General features: G+C 35.5%; 1 protein-coding gene across 1 annotated transcript in view; it reads left to right on the top strand.

Moving 5' to 3' along the window:
- Positions 1 to 17,087, top strand: part of CLIC4 (chloride intracellular channel 4) — a 35,427-nt gene that overhangs the window by 5,907 nt on the left and 12,433 nt on the right. The window contains exons 2-3 of the mRNA XM_008580270.1: positions 9,240 to 9,365; positions 15,924 to 16,030. Coding sequence (XP_008578492.1) covers positions 9,240 to 9,365; positions 15,924 to 16,030 — 233 coding nt within the window. The remainder of the gene's footprint in view (positions 1 to 9,239; positions 9,366 to 15,923; positions 16,031 to 17,087) is intronic.

The following is a 17,087-nucleotide window of genomic DNA, read 5'->3' as shown; positions in this document are numbered from 1 at the left end:
TGTTTCTCTTAATATAATTTTCTCTAAGTCCATCCATTTTGCTGTGAATGGTAATATTTCATTTTTTTTTTTCTATAGCAGAGTAGTATTCAGGAACTTTTTATTCTTACTTAGCAGACAGGACTGAGGTGAAGAACATTCATACACCCCTTCCCTTCAAAAGATTTCAACCAAGGGTTAAGAATAGTTGTACTAATGGAAAATCTAGGATTTGGCAGTAGAAATGTGTTCTTTGTGACACAAATGCCACAACATGGTTTGCTACTTATTTTTTAAGCATATCAAGTCATGAACAGTGTCCAGGAAAGAATATTGACAGGATATTATTTGACGAGTGGTAAAATTCATGTATGTTATCTCTCTGTGAGCATCACATACTGAGACTTGTTTAAGAGCTATAATCCCATTCCCAGTTCTAGGTTAGCATACTCTGGGATCTCTGTTAGTTTCTTAAAATTTATTCTTTACTTATTGCAGTGCATTTACTTGAAATTCTACAGACTTATTATTGATGGCTGGCTGGTTAGTTCAGCTGATTAGAGTATAGCCTTGTAACACCAAGGTCACAGGTTCAGGTCCCTGTACTACATTCGTATTACAGGCCTTGTGTTCAGATCTCTGAAAGTTATTTATTTTCAATAAATAATTTTTTTTGCCAGCCGCAAAAAAAAAAAAAAATTTATTGAAAATAAGCCATGAAGTCTTCCAGTAACCACTATAGTTATTCATATGAATGTAGAAATAATCCTTGGGATAGTAAGAGTTAAACTACAGGCTCTTAGGAAGATATTACCTAGTTCATGTTGGACAGAGCTATTGTTTTTTTTTGTTTGTTTTTGTTTTTCCAAAAGATGACTGGTAAGGGGATCTTAACCCTTGATTTGGTGTTGTCAGCACCACGCTCACCAAAGTGAGCTAACCAGCCATCCGTATATGGGATCCGAACCCGGGGCCTTGGTGTTATCAGCACTGCACTCACCCGAGTGAGCCATAGGCCGGCCCCTGGACAGAGCTATTGTAAGAATGAAATAAATCATGTGGTTACCCTTCTATTACTGTTTTTTTTCCTACATGCATTCACAAAGGAAGTTTTCCAATATAACTCCTAAAAATAGACCAGCCACAGGCACACACCCTTACTGTGTCCTAAAATACATAGATTTCTCCTATTCCATTTTTGGCTTGGAGCAAGTGAGTTAACTGCCATGCTCTGAAAAAGCCTTTTTGAATAGCTTAATACAGTGCTTGATTGTGGTACATACCAGTAAGAGTGCCATAAATGATGGGAATCTGGTTTAGAAAAGGATGTAAACCCATCATGGCTGTTTCAAAGTCATGTGTTTCTTTCCTTTACAGACTTTTAAAGACATTATTTTTGTAAGTTGACTGATACTTAAAGATTTGTATATGTTTAAGACTAATGTACTCCACATACAGAAGATGATGCATGGGAATGAGGCGTTCAGAGTCTCATAATTAGAAAATATCAAAGATGTATGCTTATTTCCTAGGGCTTTGTGTAAAATTAACAACAGAGAGCACTTAAAATTGAAGCCTATATTTTTTTGTTTTCTTTAGAATCTTAGGTCTCCAGTACCTCTAAAAAATGCTTCTTAAGGGGCAACTAAAAGTATACAAGTAGTACATGAGAATGAGTCCCTTCCACCCACAGCCCCTGGTCATTAACGTCCCCTTCAGAGAGATAACTGGTGTTATATTCGGTCTTTATCCTTGCAAAGCTTTTCTATGAGTTTACACACTTACAGTCTTGAACAAAATTTCAGAGAAGGTACCCCAATAGAGGGAACATTGACTCAAAAAAAAAAGTATAAAATAAAATTTTCACAGAGGAATAAAACATCCTATAGTAAAAAAAAAAGTACCTCTCACAATATATTCTTAATTTTAAAACATTGTGTGACTCTTTTTAGAAACCTGTGGGGGAGAAAATGCCTATAGTACTTATTTTCCTTCTTTTCTTGATAATTGCCTAATTACTCAATGAAAAGTACTGATTCCAGAACAAACCAGTGGAGAGCACTAGAACTCCCCTGAGAGCTATTTAGAAGCCCACTTTATGCTCTGAAAAAAATGACTGTTACATGACATTTCATCCATAAGAAAGCTCATTTCTAGCTCTGACACTGTATGACACGTTCTCTTTGAGTCTCAGTTGGTGTTAATGATTATGCTGGTATTTACGTGCCCCTAGTGAGGCTTTGAACAACCTAACATTACTTGCCTGCCAGTGCAGCCTGAATGCTTTAGTGGGAGTCATTTCCAAACCTAATTTTCTGTTCATGCTGCAGTTATATTAAAAGAGCTTTTAGATTAAAAAAAAAAAAAAAAGTATCCAGGCTTCAGAAAGAATTTAGAATTACATCAACTGCCATTTGAACAAAAGCTTCAGATAGGTGAAAGTATTAAAATTGGGGACATAGTTAAAGATGTTGTTGCATGTCATCAAGTGGGGAGTAACCATGATGTAGTAGAAAGTATCAGGAGTAGAGATCTGATTCTGTATGGAAAGAAACCTCTCATCAATTTCATGGGCACCTTGGGCAAGCTCCCTCATTTTCTTGGGGTCAGTTACCTCATTTAAATTTGGGAAAAGGAAGGGAAAAGTATACTAACATTTCTTCAGTGACAGTGATAATTTTATCACACACACAGGCTTTATTGTCGTAGAGGCTTTCTGGCTAACAGGTTAGTGGCAGTGATCAAGGTCTTTATTTGAAGACTTACACTATCTTCATTATGCCCAGAAGTTCCTAAATCAGGTTACATCTTTAGAGCACAGTTAGATCTAATACCTTTCAATGCCACAGATAAGCTTGAGAGGTAGGCAAGGGAAAGAGAAAGTATAAGAACAGTCGAGAGAGAGAGACAGAGAGAGATGGAGATGGACAGATAGACAGACACACTGAGACACTGACTGGATATAGCTGAGTGTGGCCATAGGTTGTCACATACCTGTAGGGATAAACTTTTATGGTTTTGAGACAGAGAGGGAGAACTTCACTGCTACATATCTTTTTTTTTTTTCCACTTTGCTATATGTCTTTATGTTCTTTTTCAAGATGATTTCAATGATGATCCTGTTGAGGCTGTTAAGAACTGAATTAGGAAAAATGTTAGTGAATGTTTTTCTAAACCTGTTATCAGTATAAACTCTATTTATAAACCGTATTATTAAAATATTAAGAATTATAAAAGTTGTGTTTGAAATCTTTTCATGGGTGCTATTTTGTTTTTAAAATTTTGCTGCACAAATTGACATTAAAGTTGACAAAGATTAGCAGTATATACCACATTTAATCAAAATCAGTAAAATCCTTTAACTGGTTGAACTGAGACAAAAATACAAATGCTTAGTAACTAGGAGTTACTAAGTTTTGTGACTATTGTGTGTGTTTTGGTGAGTCAGTGACTTTAAGATTAGTTAAGCCTGAATATAGAAAATATAGTAAAAAATAATAGTAAAGTGTTCTGAAACAAAGGATTCTATGGTGTTAACTTTTGTGAGTTTTGGGTTTTTTTTTAATTTGTTTATATAGTGCCCAGTATTCTCTTGATATGTGAATTAATTTTGTCTTAAAAATCAGCACCTTCAAAAAGCATCTCAATTTAAAAGATAAGTTCTACATAGTACTTTTTTCCCCCTCCATTTATCAAGTCAACTAGTTACAGATAGGTCATCTTCAAGAGCTGGCACCAATGTCCTATAGCTGTGCTGTGCTCACTTTATAGCAAGCAGCTGGCACTGAGCCACCAGCCCAACTTCTTCCAATTGTTGCACGCATACTGAATTAAATTTTAATTGAAATTAAGCCATTTCAATTGCTTAAAATGTTAGCTCCTGTGAGATCTCTCCATTTGTTCCTCTTTCCCTCTCTTTCTGGTTCTTGTTTTTGTTTCTCTTTATTTCCTTTTCTTCATCTAGAAACAAAATGGGAAAGAACAGCATAATTCATTTAATCTGAAAGACTACTATGATAAGTAAGGCTAAATATTAAAAATTCCCAAACTCTGAAGAATACCCATGCCCTTATTTCAAGACATGAGTTCTGTGCACTTTGCTTTTTCTAGATCTCACTTAAGGAAAACATTTGAATAAGTTTGAATGAATTATTGAATATTTATTGTAGTCCTCTTATTAAAAAAACCAAAGATGTCCTGAAATTTTCAGCCATTGCCTGTGAGTTTAGTTTCATTTATCCCAAATTGCAATTCCTGCAATGTTAAGTTTCTGTGAAGCATCTGTAAAATGAGCCTTTGTGGGTCAAACGAAACCACTAAGGCCTTAGAGTGCCAGGTGAGGACTAGAAGTTGAAGAATCGTAGGTTTTATTTGGTTGATAAATAGCTCGTAAATGAATCACCTCACCACTTAGAACTTCTTCATTTACTTGGAGTCTACAAATCCTTTTAGAGGCACTAAAGTTTCTTCTCAAATCTACTTTCACTTGTCCTTCATCTCAACAGTTAATCCTGGAAAATAGTTTCATCGTTTTTGTTGTTTTTAAAATCTATGTGGCCTTTCAGCAGAAACAAGATGGACTAATCACTAATATTAATGGATGATTGGTAATCATACGCCTGCTTTCATTTTCCTCAGTTGTATGCGTGCCTCTGAATTAATCAGATTTTATTATTACCAATCCGTTAATGCCAGATAAACAGATATGAACCATCAGTTCTATTAAGCTTTCATTTTCCTCAGTTGTATATGTGCCTCTAAATTAATCAGATTTGGGCCGGCCTGGTGGCACACTGCTACAGTGCGCCACTTGGGAGTGCGGCGGCGCTCCCGCCGAGGGTTCGGATCCCACATACAGACCGGCCGCTCACTGGCTGAGCGAGGTGCGGATGCAACACCGAGGGTTGCGATTCCGTTGCCGGTCCCGGTCTGGTACGGGCGCGACACTGAGGTTTGTGATCCGTTGCCGGTCACGAAAAAAGACAAAAAAAAAAAATAATAATAATAATAATTAATTAATCAGATTTTATTATTACCAATCCGTTAATGCCAGATAACCAGGTATGAACCACCAGTTCTATTAAATAAAGTTAAAACTGCCAATTTTATCTCCTGCATAATGCTTTTTTAATGGGATACTGAAAGCGGGCATGACTTTCATTTGCATACTTTTGTTTAATTCACTTTCACATGCATTATTTGATTTTATTTTACAGGCAAAGCAGGTCTTATACCCATAGTATAGATGAGGAAATCCAGACCCAAAGCGTTTGCGATTTACTTAGTCATGTAGCTGGTGAATGGCAGAGCTATTCAATTTGGGACTTTAATTCAGTACTTTTTATTCAGTCTTTGGTTGTTTATTTTCTACCATTCTAGCTTTCTCCCTCCCCTAATAAATATTTTTGTTTGGAGAGCTTAAAAGCTGTCATAATTAATTATAGAAGTAATAGCTGTTATTTATTTTTGCCTCCAATTCCCCCCCCCCCGGGTTATTTAAAAGCATCGAGTCCTTTCTTCCACTTTATCCAACTCTACCCTGTTCATAAAAGACTATTTGTGAAAAGACTTATATTCTTACCTTACACTTAGGCATTTAAGTGGCTATTTGTTAGTTGTAAAAATATTGATGGACATGTTTTATGACTTAGGAATGACAAAATTGTTTTCCAGGTGATCACGATTTGCATATGACAAGGTTGAAGAGCATTCTTACTCATCCCTGGTATTCCATGGGAGATGTGTGTGTTGTGTGTTCTCTGTCTCTCGTATATTTTATACAAATTTTATTAGCCCTGCTTGCTTTGATGAGATATAGTTGTTCTTTCTTACCTTTGTGCTGCTTTTTTTGTTGTTTAACTTTAACTTTAAAATGTTAAGATTTGAAAATAAATATATAAACCCTCAACTGTTAGGGTTTCTGGACTCCTGATTGTGGACAGGCTTTCCTGAGTTGAAAAGGAAATAAATTATAAATGGGAACAAAAGTGAGTCTGTGAATGAGAATGTGGGTGACATGAAGACTCAGGATGACTATGGTCTTGGACGTGCTGGACACTTTAGTGAGCAAAGAAGAAACAGGTGGTCTGGATGATGAGTAAAAAGAAATACCAAAAGAAACCGATGAAATGAAGGATAGAAAAAGGGTTAGTTCTAATTTGGAGTTGAGTACTTACGAAAGTAACTGGAATGCCATAGGCTTACCTCAGTACTTAAGTAAATGTGGGTCTGGAAGACCTCACTCAGGTTTCATGTATTCCCATCATTTTGTGCCCAACTTTATCTTGTCAGACTAAAGAATGTTCAATAAAAGAATCTGAGTTGAAAATCAAATTGGATTTTTACTTTTTAAAGCCCTCTTTTGGAGCTTAGGTTTTAATAGAAATTGATAGAAAATATGTCTTATTTTTCTTTGGTTTGGAAGAGAGAGAGGCTCTAGAACTTGAGTAGGGAGAGGACTCTGAGTTAGAAAATTTGGATTAATCAGATAATTAAATAAGTCTTTGTATTTTTTAGTGGAATGTAGTCATAGAAAAATGAGGCACTCTCCAAACCTAAATTGAAAGATGGAGCCAGAGAGAGAATATGAATAAGACCAGGGCAAATTAATAGGCTGGGTTGAGTATAGATTTTAGGATCCGCTCAGTTTTGAAAATTCTTTTTAATGACAAAGTATTTTACCTTCATGATACACTTAAAGATATCCTTTATTTTATTCAAATTCTGTGCATTTTTAGTCTGGAAAGAAGGAATAAGGCAGGCAGACTGGCTGATTTAAAAACAAGATCAACAACTCTACAGGCTATAATAGGAAGGGGAAAGTTCTTTGAAGAAATATATTGTCATACTGCTTTTTCTTAAGTTTAAATTTTTCAGTATACTTTTTTAAATTATGAAAGTTCTGAAACATAGACAAGAACAGAATAAACCTTTCCATAACCCTAATTCAGTTATCAAGATTTTGCCACATTTGCTTTTTCCCTTTTTTTCTTATTTTCTTTGCTGAAATGTTTTAAAGCAAATCATGGGCATCATATAATTTCTCCCCTACTTCAGTGGTGTATGTCTCCAAACAATATGCACATTTTCTCACCTAACCACAATGCCATTATGCCCACTTCCTATTATATAATCCAATTTTCCTGGTTATCTCCAGAATATCTTTTCATCTTTGGCTGGTTTGTTTAAATCAGGATCCAAACAAATTGTACTTATTATAATAATTTGGTTGTTATATCTCTTAAATTTTTCTTAACCTACATCCATCCCTTCTAGCCCCAGCTTGTATTTCGTCCCCCATGCCATTGACATGTAGAAATCCAGTCTGTTGAATTGAAGATTGTCCCAAATCCAGAATTTAGCTGGTTGCTTCCTTGTGGTGTCATTTAACTTTTTCCCCTAAATCCCCTTCCCACTATTTCTTGTTAATGAACTTCTTGGTCTCAGGACCCGTTTGTGCTTTTATATTATTGGGGAACTCAAAGAACTTTCAGTTATGTGGGTTGTATCTATCAATTTTACTGTATTAAAAATTAAAGCTGAGAAGTTTAAAAAATATTTATTTACTAATTCATTTAAATTGAACAATAATGAACCCATTACTTGTTATCAGAAAAACATATTTTTAACAGAAAATAACTGTTTTCCAAAACAAACAGAAAAAAACAGTGAGAAGAGTGACATTGTAAAAACAGTGAGAAGAGTGACATTGTTTTACATTTTGTATATCTTTATTGTCTGCCTTAATAAAAAAATAGACTTCTCATGTCTGCTTCTGTATTTACTAACTTGTGATGTCGTACACCAAATAGCCAAGTAATTTTGGAAAACTCCACTCTATATGCATGAGAGAATGAGAGTGAAAAAGGCTAATAATGGCTTAGTATCATGAGAATAGTTTTGACCTCAAGGACCACCTGGCGAAAGGGCCTCTGGATCACACTTTGAGAAAAAGCTTCCCCAAAGGCTTGTTTAGATTCAGGGTTAATTTTTTGGGTTAGAATACTTCATGGTGCTATATGTTTTATATTTTATCATTACAACATATCTGGTCATTTCTTTCATTGATTCTAAGATTGGTGGGCTCGGGTGAGCCATTTTGCTTTTTAATCGGGCAGTACTAACATTTCTTGGTATTAGTAGTTGTAAGCATAACGGTTGTACCATCTTTATCAGTGTCTTGTGATATTTTCAGTTTTTCCTAATTGATAGGAGGAAAATGTTTTCATTGTTCAGTTTTGGATTCCTTTGATATTTGTGATATTTGACATTTTTCCATGTGTTCACTTGTTTTATCTACTCCTATCAATTTCTTTTGACTCATATCTATTTGATTTTTTGATGACTTTTAAAGTTAATTTGGACAAAATCCTTACATAATATAGATTTTAAGCCTTTCTGACGCACTATAATATTTTCCATTCTGTGTTGCCTTTTACCTTTGGTTATGCAACCTTTTATATATATATATATATATATTTTTTTTTTTGTCTTTTTTCCTGTCCGGCAACGGATCGCAACCCTCAGTGTCGCGCCCATACCGGACCGGGACCGGCAACGGGATCGCAACCCTCGGTGTTGCTCCCACACCTCGCTCAGCCAGTGAGCGGGAACTGGTCTGTATGTGGGATCCGAACCCTCAGCGGGAGCACCACCGCACTCCCAAGCGGCACACTGTAGCAGTGCGCCACCGGGCCGGCCCAGCAACCTTTTATATATTGAAGTAACTTTGATATTAGTCTAATCTGGTGATCTTTTTCCTTGTTAAATCTGTGCAAATGGAAAAGAGGGAGCACCAGAATTTGGAATCTGGTACTTGAAAGGGACTGCAAGAATCAGTTGCTCTTTCCTTTATTTTACAAAACATAAAAAATGAAGGCCTGGAGAAATTATGGCTTATTCTTCTTTATACAATTAGTTGGCATCAGAGTTGAAACCAGAGACTGACTTTCCTAAGTCTTGTTCCCCCCTCCTTCTGCACCGTGTCTAATACGCACCTTAGTTAAATTTGGAATGAGAATGAGGGACTTTGTTTTTTGGTTAAAAGATCAAAGGCTTTAATTTTCTTACCATAAATATGCTTTGTAGAGGTTTGCTTCTTATTAGAATACTATTGGAGCTTGTTATACTTAGTTGAAAAAATACTATTTCTTATTCATTTTTATATAATTTAAAATTTAGAGCCATTCTCAGAATTTAAAGTATCATTGCCTTCTTAAAGTGAAAAATGATCTGATTTTGACCACTATTTTGCCTAACAGGAAGCCTGCAGACCTGCAGAACTTGGCTCCTGGGACCCACCCGCCATTTATAACTTTTAACAATGAAGTCAAAACGGATGTAAATAAGATTGAGGAATTTCTTGAAGAAGTCTTATGCCCTCCCAAGTGAGTATCAAAGAAAATATGCTGAAATATTACCATGTCTTTGAAGCTTTGTCTTATTTGTCCTGAGAGATCTTTCTCCCGATAGAACTTAAGTTAAATTCTCATAGCATTAATTTGGAATGACTAGGATTCTCTTCTCAGTTACTTCTAATTAACTGCTCCCTAGATGTCAGAATTGGCTTCTGACTAGTCCAGTAATCCATACTAAGAAAGGTGAGACTCTGTCTAAGCTGTAGAGTATGTGGTAAAAGCAGGTTTGGGATATGTGAGATAGGTCAGGAAAGACTGGTTATTTGTGGGCTATAGGTCCCAAACTAAGAGAGAAGTTTAGGGAGGAGAAGGGATAGGGAAAGATAGACTTCAACTGAACCTAGCCAGGATGTCTAAGCAGGAGTGAAGTCCATGCTGCTATGGGATTTGCTCTCAGCCCATTTTATTTTATTTTATTTTTTTCTTTTCTCAGTCCATTTTAAAGGTAACTTTCTGAAGCTATGGTCCAAGGGGAATTGACTTTTCAGACTGTGTCTCTGGGATTCAGAATTTTTATTCTCATTTTTTTTTTTTTAGGTGTTCTAGATCTCCTGGTCCTGTATTGTACTGTAATGATAGTTACCTAAAATGCAAACATGCAGTTTTGTATCATACTGTAATCTTGGCATAGGTTCAAAGCATTATTGGTTGCTTTTAGGCTTTTCCAGTTTTATTATCCTGAAAACTGACATGTTTCTTTTCCTCTGACCCAAGCCTTTCTTGCTAGTTAACTTGACTTTTACCCACCATGTCCAGATAACTTTCCCGGGAATGGGATTATTGGGTCAGAGGGCTCTAAAATAATTACTTGATATTCATTCATTATTAATTCTGCAATTACTGGGCAACCAAGCACTATGGATACAATAGCGAATAAGATATAGTTCCTGCTCTCAACAAACATAGTCAAATATGGGTGGAGGGCGGGTGTGTGCGTGTAAAAGTGAGTGGAATCAAGAAGGGCTAATTTAGAGAAGAGGCAACACTTTGAACTAAGCCTTAATTAAAAAAAAAAAAAAAAGTGGCATTCAGCAGGTGAATGAAGGAGTGACAGGCATTCCAGGGCAAAAGAGTTATTTTGAATATATAGTGTTTGTTTTGGGGACCTGGAGGAGTGGCTAGCGCATGGTATGCAGGGTTAGGGATGGCAGGCAGGAAGGCTGCTATGAGAAATATGAGTAACAGTGTCTCTGTCTACAACTAGCCCATCGTTCGTTGTGAACAGAATTGCTCTCTGGTTGGCATCTTGTGCTAAGCCTAAAATTTCATTTTCTTAATACTTTTAAATCTTAATTAAAAGTTCTCACCTTCCTTTCATTCCCCTTAAAGTATCTTCAGACCAACGTTAATAAACTATATATTGATTTTCCCTCCAGGTTATGCATATTATTAGAATACGAATAATCTTTGTGAAATACAAATTGAAGCATTATACACATCAGTAAGGAACTATTATGACTATGCATTCAACTTAGTGGAAATAACTTCTGAAAGATTGTTGCCTCATAGAACCTACTAGATCCCTTCTTACACTTGTCTGTCAACTCTGAGGAAAGTTCCATATTTGACAACTTGTCCTGAGAAACCAGTTGAAAGTGATCGTCTTCTCATGTAACTGTAGCTCATTCTATCAATTTTAAATTATAGAGAAGCAGTTTGAATGACTTATTCATTCTCTGTGAAGGAAACTGTATTTTGAAATCAGTGTGCAGATAACATGTATACCACGTTAGTGAAATGGACATTTTGTCATTCTCTTCTCGCCTTCTTCAACATCAACAAAAAATCAAGAATGTTCATTATTCCTTCTTGTTATTTCTCTTTGAGGGAATAGACATTAAGAGAAATAGTAGAGCTAATATCAGAATATCCTGTTTTTTTTGGCATCTAGTGCTCTGTAGGACATTGCAGCTTTTTTTTGAAACAGAACAAATCTGAATATATTATTTAAGAAAAATTATTAAAATAAACTGCAAGAACACACGATGTTCCAAGAGGAAGTGACCCAGAATGATCCGACATTGCAGCTTTTAATTGAACTGTGAAAATAAACATTTTCACTTGCTTTTTCATATGGACATTTCAGCCCTATTTTATTTGCACATATTCTTAGAGGCACTCTAACCAGAGATGGTCTTTTCTTTCAGTTTAAACACTTGTAACTCTTTCTGTTATAAAATGTTCACACTGTGCTAAATTTTTTTCTGGAAGTATTTTCCTTGTTTTGTGTTGTAGTTTATATTATGAAGAAAGTTTCTAAATAAAGTTTTAAAATTTCACTTTATATAGAAGGGATTATTTTTGATGCTGCTAATGCTTCTGCTATTAATAATACTCAGGTGATAATTATGTGCCATGCACTATGCTTTGTGGATTATTTTGTGGATTATCTCAGTTAATACTCACAAAGACTTTATGAAGAAACTGAAAATGAGTAATCCAAATAATTTAAGATTTCATACTTGATGGTGGCAGAGCTGGGAAGTAGGTGATGAAGTTCTATTTATTTATATGCATTGAAATAGCATTTTTGGATTGAGAGTATCTTCCCTTTAGGGGACTCTGCAACCCATGAAATGCTGGTCAAACAGTATAATCTCTGTCATTCGAATTGTTTCTAGGGAATGAGTGGGAGGAGGAGGTGTTTCTGGGAGCAACACCTGCATTCCTTTTCCTTTCCTCTGTTCTATATTGTTCTAGGGCACTCAGGGACCATCCTGGCTCACTGCCTTTTCCCTGTAGGACAAGGAGGTGTCCATGTCTTTAACTGCCCCTGCTCTTCCTCCTGCTTTACTGTGAGCCTTGTTTCTTGATAGGATGAGGAGTGCAAGCTGGTAGCCCAGAATCTACCATTTCTAATAATATGTTTTGACATTTGATAACACTGAGAACAGAGTGTTTTTATGTGAATGCTTCCTGATTTAGTCACGACAAGTATAAATACAGGCAATTGTCTACTCTAGAGTTGTTTAAAACTTAGAGACTAATGGAAAGCTTAAATCAAAGAACTTTTGCTGCTGTATGTACCTATAAGTTTTAAAGTAAACTTTATCTTCTCTTCTGGGGAAAGCGTTTTGGTTTTTTTTTTTTTTTTTTTGTTCCTCTTATTTTGGTTTTTTTTTTTTGTTTGTTTTTTTTTTTTAGTTCCTCTTGCTTGAATGAAGGAATCACTTTGCCAAAAAGCTTTGAAACTTGGATTTTTAACTGAGCATTCCTGTGTACTTGGCTCACTTACTGATAAAAGATAGAATAGAAGGAAGCTAGATAAAGTTTTGGTTTTTTTTTTTTTTTTTTTAGTTCCTCTTGCTTGAATGAAGGAATCACTTTGCCAAAAAGCTTTGAAACTTGGATTTTTAACTGAAGCATTCCTGTGTACTTGGCTCACTTACTGATAAAAGATAGAATAGAAGGAAGCTAGATAAATTTTTTAAAATGAGAAATACAATGAAAGCATTTACAAGGATAATTTAATCTATTTAACCAGTCTTTATTCTTACGTTGACATGAGAAAGGAGAAAATGTCTGAGATCTTTCCTAAGAGAATAAAAATATTCTTAGTCTGCCACTTTTTGATGTAATATATAATAAAGGACTGACCTGAAAGGAGTGCTCATATCTGTTCTATCATTGACACAGATTTTTATGAATTATTTGCCTCTCTTTTGTTAAATATTAAAATGGGTGGTCACAATAATTGAAAATCATTGCTTGATCAAGCTGTTTGTTAAAACTAATAATAATGAATACATTAAGATCTAATGTTTAGTAGAGATGCAAAAAAAGGTGACAACTGATTTTGGACCTGCTTATTTAGAATTTATCTTTTAGAGAGAATCTGATCTGTAATAGAAAAAAAATGCATTGGACCTGGGGACAGAAATCTTAGTTTTTAGTTTGTCGATACTTTTAACTATGTAGTTGAGTGATTTTGGAGCAAGTATGTAAGCTTTCTGGAACATAATTTCCTTTTAGGCAAAATGAGAGATTTGGGGTGAATGGTCTCCAGTAGCTATAGTATTCTATGCATTAAATTAATAGGAGAAATTTCATAATTTGTCTCAGAGAGGGAGAATAGGGCATGTTTAACCTGCTTTAGAGAACAGTGTTTTTTCAGAATTTTAATAGGATCTATTTCTTTCTTTTTTTTTTTTTTGTCTTTTGTCTTTTTCCGTGTCCGGCAACGGATCGCAACCCTCAGTGTTGCCCCCGTACCGGACCGGGGACCGGCAACGGGATTGCAACCCTCGGTGCTGCTCCCGCGCCTCACTCAGCCAGTGAGTGGGAACCGGTCTGTATGTGGGATCCGAACCCTCGGGCGGGAGCGCCGCGGCGCTTCTCAAGCGGCGCACTTATCCAGTGCGCCACCGGGCCGGCCAGGATCTATTTCTATATGAATGAGGATATGCTGATTGCAAGTCCGCCTTCATTCACCAAAATAGATGTCTGGTTGGAGCTTTTGTGTATTTTAAAAGTAGTAAATATGTTTCTGTAAGCTTATCATTACATCCCTAGTACTTAGTACAATGCCTGGCACATAGAATATACTCAATAATTATAAGATAAATGAGTGTTGTGTGAATAATGAATAGATAAATGATCTGTAATTCAAGCTTGCTTTCCTGTAAGTTATTTTGAGAATTATGAGGTTTACTTCATTAGAAAAAGTAGGTACAGCTAAATACTGGTTGGGGAAGAGGAATTTTGAAAACTTGGCTAGAAGAAGACATAGATGTATTAAAGAGGCACTTATGTTCCCTGTACTATTTTTTGTTTGAAATGAGTCAATGAAAGGCCTGTATTGCAAGTGGTGGAAACATTTAAACTGGAGGCTGGTTGTTTTTACAGTCAAGAGAAATCCAAGGATGTTGGTCCTGGGATTAACTGTTTCAGCTCAGTATGGGGTAGGGAGGGGGAGTGAGAGAATGAGAATAAAGTGTTCTATAGATAGGAGGGGGAAATATATATACACACATATATAAAACTCTGGTGGAATTCATTCACTATAATTGTTTACTGAAAAACTGTATGTAAATAATTGTGTTTATAAGAGAAATCTTTAAGATTACAAATTGAGAGCTATTTAGAGATTAGGTAGACCTATTAAAAAGAAAGATAGCTTGATCATTTAAGGTGTTCAATAGATATTTTGTGTCCTCCTTATCAATATAGTATGATACTAAATTTTTAGAAGATATATTTCTCCCTGAATTCAACATAATAAACAGAAGAAATATGAATATAAAAACTAAATTGAAACTCAGCTTGCAACTGAACTCAATTTCTTTCAAAAACTACCTCACCTTCATTTTTAATTTAAAGAAAACTGGCAAGACAGTGTCTTCAAATAGATGAATAAATCAAAATAACTAATTCAATGTGAGCTATTTTTCTAAAGTCTTACTGTCCTCAAGTCCATTTTCCAGTGACATTTTGTAGGACCTTCAAGCCGATTAGTCTTCCCTAAAATTGGGCTAAGAATCTGAATTCCTCTAGCCTTGACTCCCTGGGGCTGATGCAAGCCCTGTTGAAGGGAAGATGAATAGCTGAGTTTTATCACATGTGGTTTCCAGTGTGAGGAAGAAATGTATACTTAGTATGTGTGTTTGAAATCTAACTATGTAAAAATACACATTTGTATGTGTATATTTTTTAAAAAGCTGGTATGTCATATCTGTACTTAAAGTAGAAAAACTTTGTAACAATACAACAGAACGTCCCTCAGTATAATTTCTGGCAGCTTATTTTTCTGTTGCTCATTGCTACCCTCAGAAGTATACTATGGAATATTTAATATATGGGAGGTTTTGGAAAATACCAGGTGTAGGTCTGAAGTGAATGATCTGCCTCCTCCTGTTTTGTCCTTAAGCTGTGTATGATCAAGATGCTTGACCAGCCTAAGCTCTTCTCCCGCTGTCAAGGTTCTCTGGTACATTGCACAGGGCTAGTTCAGTGCGTGGCATACTAAGGATCTGGTTGGCACTGCTATTTGAGAATGCTCTAGAGCTGTGCAGTGTAGTGACTGTTGAGTGCTTGAAATGTGACTAGTGCAACTAAGGAAGCTAATTTTTAATTTTATTGTGATTGAATTAAATTCATATTCAAATAGCTACATGGCACTAATGGCTACCATATTGGGCAATAAAGATAAAGAACGTTTGCTTCATCACAGAAAGTTCTCTTAGGCAGTGCTGCTCTAGCGATCTTATTCTAAGATGCATGTTGGCCTGGCACAAGTTTCTGAACAAGTTGACTTTTTCCCCACCATTCTAATTTATCAAATGGAGGTGGAATGTGGGATGCCTTTTGATTGCCAAGAATATTAATATGTGTACAGAAACACCATGCAGAGCTTTGTTTCCTAAGGAAAAAACACATTTTGAAAATATCATAGAAAACAGATGATGGGATTTCTTAAAGTAATAACTTAGAATGTCTAGTAACTGCTAGTACAATGGCTTGTTGATTGACAGAACTCATGCTAATACAATTTTGAAGGATCTATAATCCATTATCAACTTTTCTATTTAGGTACTTAAAGCTTTCACCAAAACACCCAGAATCAAATACTGCTGGAATGGACATCTTTGCCAAATTCTCTGCATATATCAAGAATTCAAGGCCAGAGGCTAATGAAGGTAAAAAAAGAAAAAAAATTGAATTGAATTACCACTGCAAAAAAACCTCTAAACCCAACAACATTAAAAATTATTATGACAGCCATTCTAAATGAGTACTTGAGAGCCAAGGCATTCCCATAAGTACTAAAAACTGTCTTTCAGAGTTGATTAGATTTGATGATAAATTGGAATAAGTCCTTCAATTACTGTTTTTCTGTTTCTAGCTAGTGGTACAGTGCCTAGTATATAGTGGGTGTGTGATGAAATGCTTATTGAATGAAGTTGTTCTCATATTCTTTTGAGAAGTTACCCATGAAGGTAACTTCTCAAAAGCATTAATGGTACATCTAAAAGAGTGGACTTTGTGGTTGTTTGGAATAAGTTGATCTAGCTTAATTTAAACTATTACTAAATCTTTTCTTATTGTTGGGTGCCAGCAGCCTAAAATCAGCCTTGGTGTTTTTTTGTGCTAATTACTCTTAAAGAGCAGTTTTTGGAATTGCTTTGAAAGGGTAGTTAGACTCACAAGCCTAAATTTTTCTGCATCCTAATCAAGAATTTTAGTTTCAGGTCAAATTTTCATGGTAAGAATTGTTTAGATAGTACAGATGCAATATTTTTTTTATTTATTAAAGGACACTATTTTATTATTTCATTTACAAAATTTCTGTATAATGAAGGGCAGTATCTTTGAAAGTGGTCCCATTTGATGAACCTTGTCTTAACTACACCACATTCAGTAACTTCCCTTTTTCTTCTCTTTGGGATGTTAAGCCATTGTTCTCTCTGGGAAAAACTGTATAGAGAGAGCATTAGTGTTTATTTAAAAGTAAAAAACAATAACCAAAAAAGCTAGCTCCTAAAAATACCTTAATTCGTCATAGTTTGACAGTTTGGTAGCTTGGGTGGTTTTGTTTTAGGTAGAAGTTTATGGCAGCAAATGAACAAGAATACCAAGGGGAAAAAATCAGTACTGGTGAAGCAAGAATAAATGTCTTTTTAAAAAGTGAAACACTTGGGCCGGCCTGTGGCTCACTCGGTAGAGTGCGGTGCTGCTAACACCAAGGCCACGGGT

The sequence above is a fragment of the Galeopterus variegatus genome, unplaced genomic scaffold (genome assembly GCF_000696425.1).
Source record: "Galeopterus variegatus unplaced genomic scaffold, G_variegatus-3.0.2 Scaffold2055, whole genome shotgun sequence".
Lineage (NCBI taxonomy): Eukaryota > Metazoa > Chordata > Mammalia > Dermoptera > Cynocephalidae > Galeopterus > Galeopterus variegatus.
Note: the sequence above shows the minus strand (reverse complement) of the source record. Positions and strands in the feature narration are given on the sequence as shown.